General features: G+C 41.3%; 1 protein-coding gene across 2 annotated transcripts in view; it reads left to right on the top strand.

Moving 5' to 3' along the window:
* The window catches only part of rnf220a (ring finger protein 220a), a 470498-nt gene that overhangs the window by 414937 nt on the left and 41501 nt on the right, over positions 1-14060 (top strand). For both annotated transcript variants that reach the window (XM_080195392.1, XM_080195391.1), the window contains one exon: positions 6199-6307. In XM_080195392.1, the coding sequence (XP_080051518.1) occupies positions 6199-6307 (109 nt within the window). The remainder of the gene's footprint in view (positions 1-6198; positions 6308-14060) is intronic.

Raw genomic sequence — 14060 nt, 5'->3', positions numbered from 1 at the left:
TCTAAAAGCCCAGTATTGTATTTTGTTGAATCTGCACTGAACCCTCTCCCAAGACCAGTATAATATTCCTGATGGTCCCAAAACTGAATTTGGTCCTTTTCTAGTTGGAACTGACCTGCGCTGTGTATAGTTGCATCATCAGTTCCTCACTTTTTGTATTCCAACTCCATTAGATAAAGACCAACATCCACTTTGTTTTTTAAGTGACATTTTGTATCCAAACACTTGTGCTTCACAGTTTTCTCTTCGAAAAATATTTCAATTAGTTTAATTTGAATTCAGAGTTGATAATTTCGTACTTCCCCACATTTCGATTCCACCTGCCATGCTTTTGACCACTCGTATAATTTATGTTCCTTTCTAATTGTCATCTGTGGAGACTTATACCTCCAAACATTTGTATTATGTGTAAACTTGAATATATAACTCTGTCTCTTCTTTATCCAACTTATTAATGTATATGGTGTTTAGTTAAGGATCCAGCATAGACACTTGGATGCAAACTAATCATTACTGAGAAGAATGTGGGCTAGGGATTCAGCTCACGTTCTCCCTGACTGTTTTACAGTCAAATGCATATCCAGTGAATGGAATTCTAGAGGGGAGGCATCTTTTACCTGAACAGACAGGTGCTTTGTTTTAACATTCTGAAGTTGCAATGATTTCACTTTGATATTTCAACATCAATGATAATAGCCCTATAATTAGTATAAAATGTCCAAAAATTAAAAGTTATTTGATTTTGATTTATTATTGTCTCATGTATTCACATACAGTGAAAAGTATTGTTTCTTGCGAGCTGTTCAGACAAAGCATATTGTTCATAAAGAAGGAATTGAAAGAGTGCAGGATGTAGTGTTACAGTCATAGCTAGGGTGTAGAAAAAGATCAACTTAATGCAAGGTAAGACCATTCAAAAGTCTGACAGCAGCAGAGAAGAAACTATTCTTGAGTTGGTTGGTACATGTCCTCAGACTTTTGTACCTTTTTTCCAATGGAAGAAGATGGTGTCCTTAAATATGCTGGCAGCTTTGCTGAGGCAGTGGGAAATATCAATGGATGGACGGCTGGTTTGTGTGATGGATTAAGCTACATTCACAACCTTTTGTAGTTGCATGTGGTCTTGGGCAGGATAGGAGTTGTACCAAGCTGTGATACAACCAGAAAGAATGCTTAAAATGTGTTTATTAGTCACAAGTAGGCTGATGTTAACATTGTGATGAAGTAACTGTGAAAATTCCCTAGTCGCCACACAGTGTTCGGGTACACTGAGGGAGAATTTAGCGTGGCCAATGCACCTAACTAGCACATCTTTTGTGCTGTGAAACCGGCGCACCTAGAGGAAACCCACACAGACACAAGGGAAAACGTGCAAACTGCACACAGGCAATGACCCAAGCCGGGGATCGAACTATGGCCCTAGTGCTATGAGGCAGCAGTACTAACCACTGTGCTGCCCCAAGAAGCGTTATGAAGCAAGCTTAGACATTAAACTGGATAAGGCAATATCAGGACAGATGGTGAAAAATGTAGGTTTGAGGAGCATCTTAGAGGAAGAAAGTAGAGAGTCAGAAGTTTAGACTGAGTTCCTAAGCTTAGGAGCTAGACAGCTGAAGGCATTGCCACAAATGATGGTGCAATAAAAATTAGAGATACTTAAGTGGCCAAAATTATATTAGCGAAGATATACCTGAAGATTGTGAATTCAGAGATCACAGAGGCAAGGCCATGGAAGGATTTGAGAACCAGGATGAGTTTCATACAATTTTCTGATATTCTTGGATCCTTTATAATGAATGATCATGGAAACTGAGGGCACGATTTTGTGACCTTATCCCTCCTGACTTTGGCAGGGCGAGCTGGTATGATCGGGTGTGAGGCAAAAAACAAGAAACAGGCCTTGTTTTTCACTTATTTCTTCGCCTGCCCCAATTGTATCGGCCCTGTTCTGTCAACGACATCGCCTTTGCTCTCGACGTGAAGCTGATTTCAGTATTAATGATATCATTAACATGCCATTAGGGAATCATGGATGCTATTGGCCGTGCTCACTTCACCTTAGCTACTTGATGATTGAGCTTCCTACTGGCGAGAATTACAGCTGATCCCCACCAGTGGGAGACCAGACACGATGGCTTCACTGATCGGATTGGAGGCATTGAAGCTCCCGGGTGGTTGCGACATGGCCGGGCTGTGTCCATGGGGCAGTGCCAGCCTTAACTTTTTGTTTGTAAACCATGTTAAATTTGTCTGATCTTACCATAATCTTATAAGTGCATTTTTGAAAGGTAATATTAGATTCCAGTACTTTACAAATGACTGCTGTCAGGATAACTGGCCTGTAGTTCCTTTTTTTCGCTCACCCTTCTTTCTTAAATATTGGCGTTATATTTGCTAACTTATGACCTGCTGGGGCCATACCACAATTTAGACCTAAATTGTAGTCATTCAATATCTCTGTAGCTATCTATTTTAGAACCCTAGGACCTAGGCCAAAATTGTCATGGCATCATAGAATCCCTACAGTGCAGAAGGAGGCCATTCGGCCCATCAAGCCTGCACCGACAACAGTCCCAGGCCCTATCCCCATAATGTGCTAATCCCACTGACACTAAAGGGCAAAATAAGTGTGGCAAATCAACCGAACCCGCACATCTTTGGAGTGTGGGAGAAAACTCATGCAGGCACGGGGTGAATGTGCAAACTCCACACAGCCTGATGATTTGTCAGATTCTAGTCCCTTAAGTTTCTCCAGTTACCTTTTCCTGCTGATACTAATTACCTGAATTTCCTTACCTTTTAGCCACGATAGAACATAGAACACTACAGCACAAACAGGCCCTTCGGCCCACGAGTTGCGCCGATCACATCAACACCTATCTATAACCCCCAGTCCCATAAAACCCCATATACTCATCCAGAAGTCTTTTAAAAGACCCCAGCGAGTTCGCCTCCACCACCACTGACGGCAGCCGATTCCACTCACTCACCACCCTCTGAGTGAAAAACTTACCCCTAACATCACTTCTGTACTTCCCTCCCCACACCTTAAATCTGTGTCCTCTCGTAGTGACCATTTCAACCCGGGGAAATAGCCACTGAGAATCCACCCTATCCATTCCTCTCAACATTTTATAAACCTCTATCAGGTCGCCTCTCAACCTTCGTCTCTCCAGGGAAAAGAGACCCAGCTCCCTCAACCTAACTTCATAAGGCATGCCTCCCAGTCCAGGCAACATCCTTGTAAATCTCCTCTGTACCCTTTCAATAGCTTCTACGTCTTTCCTATAGTGAGGCGACCAGAACTGCGCACAGTACTCCAAATGAGGCCTGACAAGGGTCTCATAAAGTTGCAGCATTACCTCCCGACTCCTAAACTCAATCCCTCGATTAATGAAGGCCAGTACATCATACGCCTTCTTGACCACCTCTTCCACCTGCGAGGCCGATTTAAGAGTCCTGTGGACCCGGACCCCAAGATCCTTCTGCTCTTCAACACTACTAAGACTCCTGCCCTTGATAGTGTACTCGTTCATCCCATTGGTTCTGCCAAAATGGACGACTACGCATTTATCCGCGTTGAAGTCCATCTGCCACTTCTCCGCCCAGTCCTGCATCCTATTTATGTCCTGCTGCAACTTTTGACATCCTTCCAGACCATCCACAACACCACCGACCTTCGTGTCATCAGCGAACTTACTTACCCATCCCTCCACTTCCTCATCCAGGTCATTTATGAAAATGACAAACAGCAAGGGTCCTAGAACAGATCCCTGGGGCACTCCACTGGTGACTGACCTCCATTCAGAAAAAGACGATGTGGAGATGCTGGTGTTGGATTGGGGTGGGCACAGTAAGAAGCCTCACAACACCAGGTTAAAGTCCAACAGGTTTATTTGGGATTACAAGCTTTCGGAGCAGCTAAAGTTGGAACTCTCCACTCACCTGATGAAGGAGCAGCGCTCCGAAAGCTTGTGATATCACATAAACCTGTTGGACTTTAACTTGGTGTTGTGAGACTTCTTACTGTTCCTTAGCACCAGGCACCCTGTATTTTTGGCATGCAATTTGTGTGTTCTACTCTGAAAGCAAACAAAATATTTGTTCTGTCTGCTTTTTCTTCATTTCCCACAATATTTTCTCCTGTCTGCTTTCAAGACACCAGTGTTTACTTTAGCTACTCTTTTCCTTTAGAAAGCTCTTGCAATTTGTTTAAATATGCCTGGTTCATATACACTTATTCTATTTTTTTCTGTTTTTATCAAGGTTTGCATGTTTCTAAAATGCTTGCAATCCCCGGACTTGTTACCTTTTGCAACATTATAAGCCTTTTCTTATCTAATGTTATCAGTAACTTTCTTTGTAACATCATTATAGTCTGCACATTTTCCACTCAACCGCTCAGAATAAAATGGTCAGTGGTCTGTGTCAGTAGCCCTCCTGGGTAATCCTCTCCACTCATTTGGAAGCCACAATAATACCCTTTTCAAGAAAAACTTTGGACTGAAATTTTTAAGACCGGGGAGGCAGTATTTGGGGATGATCATGTTCTGAAAGAAAGGGTGTTGGGCCGGTTTGCTGACACATTCATATCTCCAGCTGTTTTTCCCAAGGGTTGGCTGGGTCGAGTGCCAGCATGCTAGAGTCTGTGGCAGAATATGAATCAAGGTCTTTGACTAGTTATCAGCACCATTGCTGGCATTGCCTGTGGCCCCACTATGTCAGCACCCTGGCAGCTAAGAGGAGACAGCTTCCCATTCGCTGTGGGAGAACTGAAGGAGATTTAATGGTTACTGTCAGAAAATGAGGAGGCTGCTGTCTTCCCAAGTACAGTGGTGCACCTTTGAATGAAGATTTCATGGTGACGGATGTTTCCAGTTGTCATGGGACCTAACACGGTGGCATTCGTTCCATTGATATTATTGGTGTCTCCATTATTTCCTGCCCCTCCTACTGCTTAGCTTACAACAACATTCTCAATGGTGACATAGAGAGTGCTGATGGCTTCTCTTGCAGCGAAGTGTTCTATGTTCAAGTCCCATCTTCAGAACCTATCCAATGTCTCTAATTGGATGGCGAGATTGTGGAGGAGGCCCACTAATTGGCCACCTCTTGTAAAATAAAGCTGGCAGTCATGCTGCAGCAGTGAGTGGCACTTGGACCTGGAAATGACCCCATTTTTTAAAGATGGAAACATTTTAGTTCTTTTTGTCTTCAACTGTCCAATTATTCATAGCTTTATATTAGCAATGTTACGAATGACCATAACTTTCATATAGCATCTTTAACTGAGTCATTTAAGGTATAATAATTTAAGATATTTTTATGTCTTTCCAATTCTGCTTTGTTTTGCAGGGGTCGGAATAGATCTAGTCAGATTCATCCAGCATCTTGTATGCTTTCTTTTAATGTCTCCTCTAATGCATACATCTCTGTGGCCAGCATGACAGCATAATTATTCTTAATTTCATTCTCAGTTTGACATCCTCTCTTTGCTGTATTACCCATTTAGTGACCTGACAAGAGTGGCAATCTAAAGATGAGGCTGTCACTTAGCATGATAGCACTTAAATTTGGGTGCTTTCCAGAGGTACTTCAAAACTATAGACTATTTTTCAGTGATGCACTTGCTCATCATTCGTCAATTTATCTAAAGATAGTCCGGTTGGGCAAGACATTTTGATTTCACCCTTCTCCCACCCCACCCTGTCCTTTTCCTAGTTATTTGCTTGCTTCTCTTACCTTGTGTGAATTATTGCTCATATTTGCTTGATATTATTAAATGTATTGAATTCATTGCTATGCCTATTCCGGATCTATAAACTAAGAGATGATGCGAGCAGGGACCTAATTCAAATAGAGAAAGGCAGGAAGGAAATATGCATCATACCAGTCATTGCATTGTACAGAATATTTATGTTCAAGTTTGAAAATGCTTGATACTGTTTTGCAGTGACACTTGCACACTAATTTTGAAACCTTGGCATTCTGGTGTGAACTTTTGAAACCATTGTGAGTTAAAATCTTATCTGTTTTATACAAGAATATTGTTAGGTACTTAATATTGTTTATAGTTTTCCAATTATGGTGGAGTGAATGCTTTTAAAAAAAAATGAAGGGCTCAACAACTGTTATTTCCAATGTGTTTTAACTAAAGTAATGAACCTTAAATCTGATTTGTTTTTCTTGTATCTGCAGGATATCTGAAGATGCAACTGTAACGACAATTGAAGCACTGAAAGCCCGCATCCGGGAATTGGAACGACAGCTGTCCCGTGGGGATCGGTATAAATGTCTTATTTGCATGGTAGGCATCGTTTTAGCTCCGATTTGAAAGTCTTGCTGTCTGTGCTGTTAACAATCATAATTTGCCCGAGGATCTAATTCTTTTAACGTACAATTTGGGAGTAGCATTTTAAATTGAAGACAGTTGTGACCACCAGACATTCTCTGCCGCAGTTAGGAGAATCAGCAACAACAACTGATACTATTGTAGCACCTTTAACATTATGAAATGTCCCAGGGCACTTCACAGAAGCGTTATAAAACAAAATGTGATACAAAGTCACATCAGGAGAGATTAGTTCAGATGACCAGAAGCTTGGTTGAAGAGAGAGGTTTAAAGGAGGGGGGTGGGGGGTGGGGGTTGGGGGGGGTGGGTACGGATTATGACAAACATGAGGTCGAAAGCTCTTCTTGGAATCGTATGTCACCAGTGTTGTGTACAGTATGGTTGCCAGGATGAAGGATGGTGTTAGTAGCTAGCGAACAAAGTTTGTAGAAGGGACCATAAAAAAAAGACTTAAGTCTTCTCTATTTATTTGAACGAACATCTGTTCATCCAGTGCTGGATAAGCAGTTTAATAATCTGGCAATAATGAAGGAGTTGAGAGAGGTGATGGTGAGGTGAAGTTGGATGTCTACAGTGTACATATAAAAACTAATGCTGTGCGTTTGGATGGTGTTGCAGAAGGGCAGCATGTAGATCAGAAGTGGGGGGAGGCCAAATGGATGCGGGTGCAGGAAGAGAAGCCTTTGCAATAGATTTTATTGCTGTGATTTGATAGATTAAAATGAACCAGGTGAGAGTACTGTACCCAGCTGGACGACAGTGGAGAGGCAGTGGTGTGGTCAACTGTGTCAAAAGCTGCAAGCAGATCGAGAAGGACCAGAAGGGAATATTTACCTTTTGTCGCAGTCACATTGAATGTCGTTTATAACTTTGATAAGAACTGTGGTGGTATACGAGCCATGATGTCTGCTGTCAAGGTCATTTCATCACTTGAAACGTTTTAACAACGTGGCCCCAGATTATGGGACAGCTGTTTTTGTTTATTGAGCACTGTGGAAATTCAGGAACTGCAAAACTGAGAGTTATCGATTACAATAAATAAAGCACTGAGTGACATGACACTTGCAATCTCACCGTGATTGGTTGGTTTCCTTGAGCCACTTTCAATTGTTTGTTTACAATGCTTTTCTCTCTTTAAATTGTTGATTTTTAAGTAGGATGTCTCCCCTCTGATACTTGGTGACACTGGGCTTCTGGAAGAAATGGATTCAAATTTATTTCAGTGTTGACGGTTAGCTCTTTATATTCACATGCATGACTGAGGCTGGTAATTTGCCTTGTTTGCAGCATGACACTGAAATTTAGATTCCCAGCAAATTGTGTGTTATATTTTCAATTTTGCTGGTAAGCTTTAGCAATTGCTAGTTTAAAAAAACTAAATTGCATACAAACCGTCATACCGGCTGTCATTGCGCAAGTAATCCGCATCAAGGTCATTTCATCACTTGAAAACTACTGTTTCTGCCCATGAACATTGAGAAACACTGTACTTGACATGTGTATTTAGTTTGATTTGACTTGTCTGCAAATTTGTTGCTTATATAAATGTTCCAAGTGTTTCTGCTTTTTGTCTCTGCTCCACTGCTACTTATTATCTAAGGTATAGAGCAAGTTGTTCTGTTGCATAATATTAAACTGAGTGCTGGCTGCACTTCACCTGCAGCTTGGCATTTCAAAAAATATATTAGCGTTCGTCTTGCCGTAGGTGACGAATAAGCAGCACTCACTCTGCATTGCAGTTACGTTTGTCCATAGCATTCTAAGGTATTTTTGTGGCAAAATGCAGTTATTAGACAGTCAAAACAGTGCAGCATCCTTTACAAGGGATTGGTGACTGGTGTAAATGGGGAACACGCTGGCGTTTCTCCTAGATCATCCGATTGAAGAGTATGTACTGTGAGACGCAGAGTGTAAAATTGGACTCAGTGTTCGTAGAACTCCCATCATAATATCTGCAGCATGTACACACACTTTAAGGGGTAAATTGTGCCAGATATCATATTGGTGCAGGCATTGGAGTGTGAAGATTGAACATCTGCTGGAAGTATGTAGATCGTGACATCAATCAGTATGCTGATTTGATGCCAGTGGTGCCATTTTGGAGCTCAGTTTTGCAACCGACTACCTCTATTAATCTCGTGCAGCTGAACACAGGTTGAGACGTGGAACAACCTTCCTTCAGTACCCTTTAAAGGATCATCAATTACTTGCAGGTTAGTTTTGTTGATTTTATTTAGTTCTTTGTTGTATTCCAGAATGGGACATCAGGTTTCCACGTGCTGCAGGATGTTATTGACTGTACACATATCAATTATACCTGATAGCAGAACCAACAGGAATTCCACTGCCTTAGTGCTCAGCTAGTGTATGACCATTATGATGACCAAAGCACGCTTGTAAAGCTTACTGGGAGGTGGGCACTTTACTTTTATAAAAAAACACAAATGGAAGCTACACTTTCACAAAATGGATTGCAGAAAGATATGTGACTTTTATTGTGGTTTCTGAAGTTACTCAAAATGCAGACGTTCTTCCCGGGTTTTAATTGACTACTCGTCGCCATTTCAGTGGAAGAACATTAAAATGACCAAGGCTGCTTGACCAGCCTGCTCGTGATGATGGGATTTCAATTAAAGTCATTCAGTGAGATGACCGTAGCTGGAATGTTGATAGGGTATCAATATTTCCCCAACATGTGTCATTTACATTGGTTTCAATCCACTGTGCAGACAATGGAATACATGAAAACTGCCATCACATGGCTGAAGTTGGCTAGAGAGGAAGTTGATACCTTATTAATCCTGAGAACTGCCAAGCAAGACAGTCTGGGACCAGCACCTCAGGGAGAGATCACACCCAGCAAAAGAAAAGAATCCCGTCTCAAAGGCAGTGAAAAGAGGATACTTAGTTTCACCTGCAAGATTATATTTTTTTCATTACAGGAGCCCGCCACAATTTTGTCTGAAACATCTGGAAACTTCCAACCTCCATTTGTCTTCAAGGAACCAAGCATGAATCTGTCAGGACTTTAGGACTTTAAACCATCATCTTAAGAACTATAATTGAGTGATCTGTTTATTGTTACTCTTGTTAGTAATCTAAGTTCATGCGTATTTCTAGAAATCATGTTTTCACGCATGTGTGCCTTTGTGTATGCCTGCATGCTTGGAGTGGTGTTTGTTGTGTTTACATTTCAGGTGTTGTGAAAATAAAGATTCATTCTTTCTTTTGATTCAAATTTACAAAAAAGCCTGCTCATGTCTATTCTTTTAAGTCACTGCATTCAGAAGGATTAAAATACTCCATCTCAAAAATACATCTTGTTGCAATCAGCCAAGAGGTGAGAAAAAGGAAAAAATTGTCCCGTATCTTCCTTCTCTCTCACCCCATATAAGAAAAAACTGAGATGAGTAATAATTAAAAAAAGGAAAAGGTGCAGAAGACAAGAAGGCAACAAGCCACAATACAAGGGCAAGGCATCACAAGGGGCAACAAGAGTTGGACGTGAGCCAAATGAAAAGAGGCAGAGCATGAAGAAAAGGGGACATGTCCTCTCTCTATCTGACCCTATAGGCAGTGAATCATACAGCATGCTGGTAGCAGTAATGATGTCTCCATTCTGTGGCAGACTGCTGTGTCAGCCACCAAGGCAAATGAAAGGAAGGTTACTGAGCAATGAGCTATTGCTGATGATTGCCAGATTTAACACATGTACAAATGCAGATCATGCATACAATGAAAATTATACTGACACACAAAATGTGAAAAAGCAGACCATGGAAATTATGCCTCTGCTGTCTGGACTGCTCTGGAGACATCTTGCTTTACTTGGCAGAACATCATTTGTAGGGTTCTGTTGCATGCCACTCCATCATGAGGGTACTTCCCTTTCCTCCAGCTATACAATGAATAACTGAGGACAGGAAGAGGCAAGGAGGAGTCAAGTTGGAAAATCCCTTTTTATTCTTGAGTAACTCATCTGACTGTGATACCAGTAAATACAACCCTAATTCCCCATTCACCAACAGTCCCATAATTTAGCTGTGCTGTTTCTGACCATCACAGTGTCAACTTTGCACAATGCAAAAATAAAAATTCAAACCAAATTCATAAATCAAAGCGTATCATATTGCAAACAAACTAATCACCGCTGTGCCAGTCATTGTGTGCTTTTGCCTGTCTTGGTGCTGATACTCAGTGCTATTCTATTGGATGGAATATGTTTAGTGGAAGCTTGCATACTTTCAGAGGGGAAGACTGCCGATGGCCTTGGAAAATGACTTCAAGCAGCCCTGGCTCAAGAAGGTCTGTCTTCGAACTACAACATCTTGGAATAGCTAGCAGCAGTCTGACAGCAGCAAGGCACTTTTGGAGTGGCAAGTGTAGAAGGGTGAATGCTGTAATCCTGGTTTGTACTCCAAGGAGTCACCGTCACTTCCCTGGAGCAGAGCCTCAACAATCCTAGTTATGTTAGAAGACAGATTGTGGAATTCCTTAGAGACCCTCCAAGCCACTTTGAGCTCTAATATCTGCAGCCAAGATGGCAGCAAGCTGTGCTTGCGTGCTTGAGTCTAAATTTCCCAGATGTTAAGTGCCTTCTGCGTGTGCTGCAATGGAAGCTGAGATAATTGCTAGCAGATAGCTGCATCATGGTTGGGTCCACAAGTGTGCTAATAGAGAGGCTCAAACAAAAAGCCCTAAACGAAAATGGTGCCAGGCTTCTTCATGCTCCCTGCATATGCTCCCTGACAACGCAATGCAGATTTCATTGTGTATTTCGTAAATCTGTTGATATTGGGGGGGTGAGAGGGGAAGTGAAATATAAGGAGCATTAGGTATGAGAATATAATAATTATCTACAGTTTCTTCTGTCTCAACCCCTGAGCTACACTCTTAATTCGTGGCTGGTCCAATGATGGCAAGCATTGTCTCCCCCTGAAGTAAGGATATGTAGCTGTACATGTTTCTCACCAGTTGAATGATGCTGCCACTCGTTATCTGCAAGCAAAAGGGAAGAGTCTCAGTGAGTGTGGTGCAGTGTGTTGTGGTAATGTGGCTGTAAAGGTTGAATTGTGTGTACAGCCTGAGGCTTGCAGCTGTATTTATGAGAGTGAAATGAAGTATATGAATCTTGGGTATAGGGCCTCGTTGATGGAGATTGTTGGTAGATGAATGATGTGGAGATGGGTAATTTAAGCAGTAGTTGCAGCAACTGATGCAATTGGTAGAATATAGCCTTTGATGATATATTCACTAACCTTGACCACTCGTGAAGAAACTCATGAATTTTTTGCAGGTCTGATCCAGGTCCTTGGATCTTGACTCCTGGCCATAGCCTCCATATCTGTTTGCTCTCACTACTCTTTGACATTGTGTTGGAAGGCCACCTAGCCCCCTACAAACATACAACATCACTACTTTCCACCTCCTCTGCCAAGGCCTTCATTGCAGTGCCCGAAAATATTTTCCGTTCTCACTTCTGTTGTGTTATTCCTTGCCCTTTCCCAGGTCAGATTCTCTTCAGCTATAGCTGTAAGCACTTGCTTCAGCTACCATGCATCTTCCCTTTAAGAGATCCAGTTTGGCTTTATGCACAACTATATTTAGTTGTAAGATAGAATGTTTAATTGATTTGTAAAAGCACGTATTGAAAGTGAAGTAAAGAGAAGGAAAGAAATAAGGGATTAAGTGAGAGATAAAGAGACAGGGAAAAGTTACTTTTTAAATTTTCAGCAATAGATAAAGACTGAAGGAATGAAGCTCCACACTTATAACGGTAATTTTTTATTGCCAGAGAGGCTGTTTGGCAGTAATTAAGCTTTGTCACTCTATTGAAATTCAATTATACTTCAACGAAAAAGCCTTGCTTTTTTTCTAGCATGTTTAGCAGATAACTAATGGATGGCTGCTCTAATTTCACACTGTGACATATATGGGAACACTAATTCCTTTGGCAAGATACTGGGGCAGTGAACTTATGGAAGAGCAGGGGATATTAGACAAAAATATCTGACTTCCGTGTTTATCTGTGCATCTGTAGATGCTGAAAGTTGCTATCCACTTTACTGCTTTTGTAATAGTGAGCACTGATAGCCTCACATTTATTCTTACTGCAAAACCCGAGCCATTACAGCTGCAGTATTCATTCAGCGTTCACAACAAATCTTCATTATAGGCATCCACAGGGAAAAATCAGTTGGCGCTTTATTTAAGAAAATTATCGTGACTCTTCAGTAATCTCCTAGATTGCCTCATGGTGCACTTTGAGATTCAGATTGGTGGCTCCAATATTTGTTCCAGCCAGATCACATTCTTGACAAGTACTCCCAATCTTCATGCTGAAGTGACCTCCATGTATTTTTGACTACAAGCACAAAGTTTCCTTCACGAAACATAAATTTTCAATATTTATGGAGTCCTTGTGGGCAGTTTCCCATGTTATGTAAACTTTTAAATTATTTGCAGGTAAGTTGAGAAATATCCCAAAAAGACAAAAGACCATCCCGTCAACCACTTTTCATTCCTACTTTGACACTGCACTGAAATCACACTGCAGTATGAAACACTGTACAGTTTTTAAAGAATTTTGGAGATCCGATGTGTTCTCTGGTCACCTTTGAAATCAGTTTTTTAAAAGGTGTATTCTTTCACAGTGAGTGTGTGTTGCTGTTTAGGCCAGCATTGTTGTTGTCCATCCTAATTGCCCTTGAGTGGCTGGTGTTAAGCTGCCTTCTTGGACTGCTGCAGTCCATGTGATGTAGCTACACCAACAGTGTGTTAGGAAGGGAGTCCCAGAATTTTGACTCAGTGGCGGTTAAGGAATGGCAATGTATTTCCAAGTCAGGGTGATGTGTGGCTTGGAGGGAAACTTGCAGGTGATGGTGTTCACATGAACCTGTCACTCATCCTTCTTAGTGGTTGAGGTCATAGGTTTGGAAGTTGCTATTGAAAGAGCCTTGGTGAGTTGCTGCAGTATATCTTGTAAATGGTACATGGTACACGCTACTGCCACTATGCATTGATGGTGGAGAGAACCGATGTTTAAGTTGATGATGAGGTGCCCATCAAGTGGGCTACTTTTTCCTGGCTGATGCTGAATGTCTTGGGACAAATGGAGGATATCCATCAAACTTGTGACTTGTCCCTTGTAGATAGGCATTAGGGAGTCAAAGGTGAGTTACTCACCACAGAATTCTCAATCTCTGACTTGCTCTTCTGTTCATGATATTTATATGGCTGGTCCAGTTAAGTTTGAGATTAATGGTAACCCCTGGGATGTTAATAATGGGGAACTCTGCAATTGTAATGCCATTGATATGGCATTTAAATTGTATTCCATGACAATTCTGGACATAAGAGCAAAACTGCCTGTTTTGTGATTGAGGAGAGGTATTCTATAGATTCCTGCATCTGCAGTATTTTATCTCTGTTGGTACACTGTAAAGGTTGTGCTGTAAAGTTGGTTCAGAACTTGACTCTGTAATGATACTGCAACTTAACCATTGCTGCAATGTGAAACTACTTCAGATCAATGCAAAATGTGAATATTTCCCAAGGGGAAAAGTGAAAGACTTTACAAGCTGTTGCTCTTTTTTCTAGAAAAGAGAAGGCTAAATGTTACCTGATAAAGGTCTTTAAGATAACAAAACATGTTGATAGGGTGGAAGTTGAGAAAATGTGTTCACTTATTAGGGTGCCTAAAACTAGA

This window comes from Carcharhinus amblyrhynchos, chromosome 9 (genome assembly GCF_965287045.1).
Source record: "Carcharhinus amblyrhynchos chromosome 9, sCarAmb.v2.hapA, whole genome shotgun sequence".
Lineage (NCBI taxonomy): Eukaryota > Metazoa > Chordata > Chondrichthyes > Carcharhiniformes > Carcharhinidae > Carcharhinus > Carcharhinus amblyrhynchos.
The sequence above is the reverse complement of the archived record's forward strand: the minus strand, read 5'-3'. Positions and strand labels throughout refer to the sequence as shown.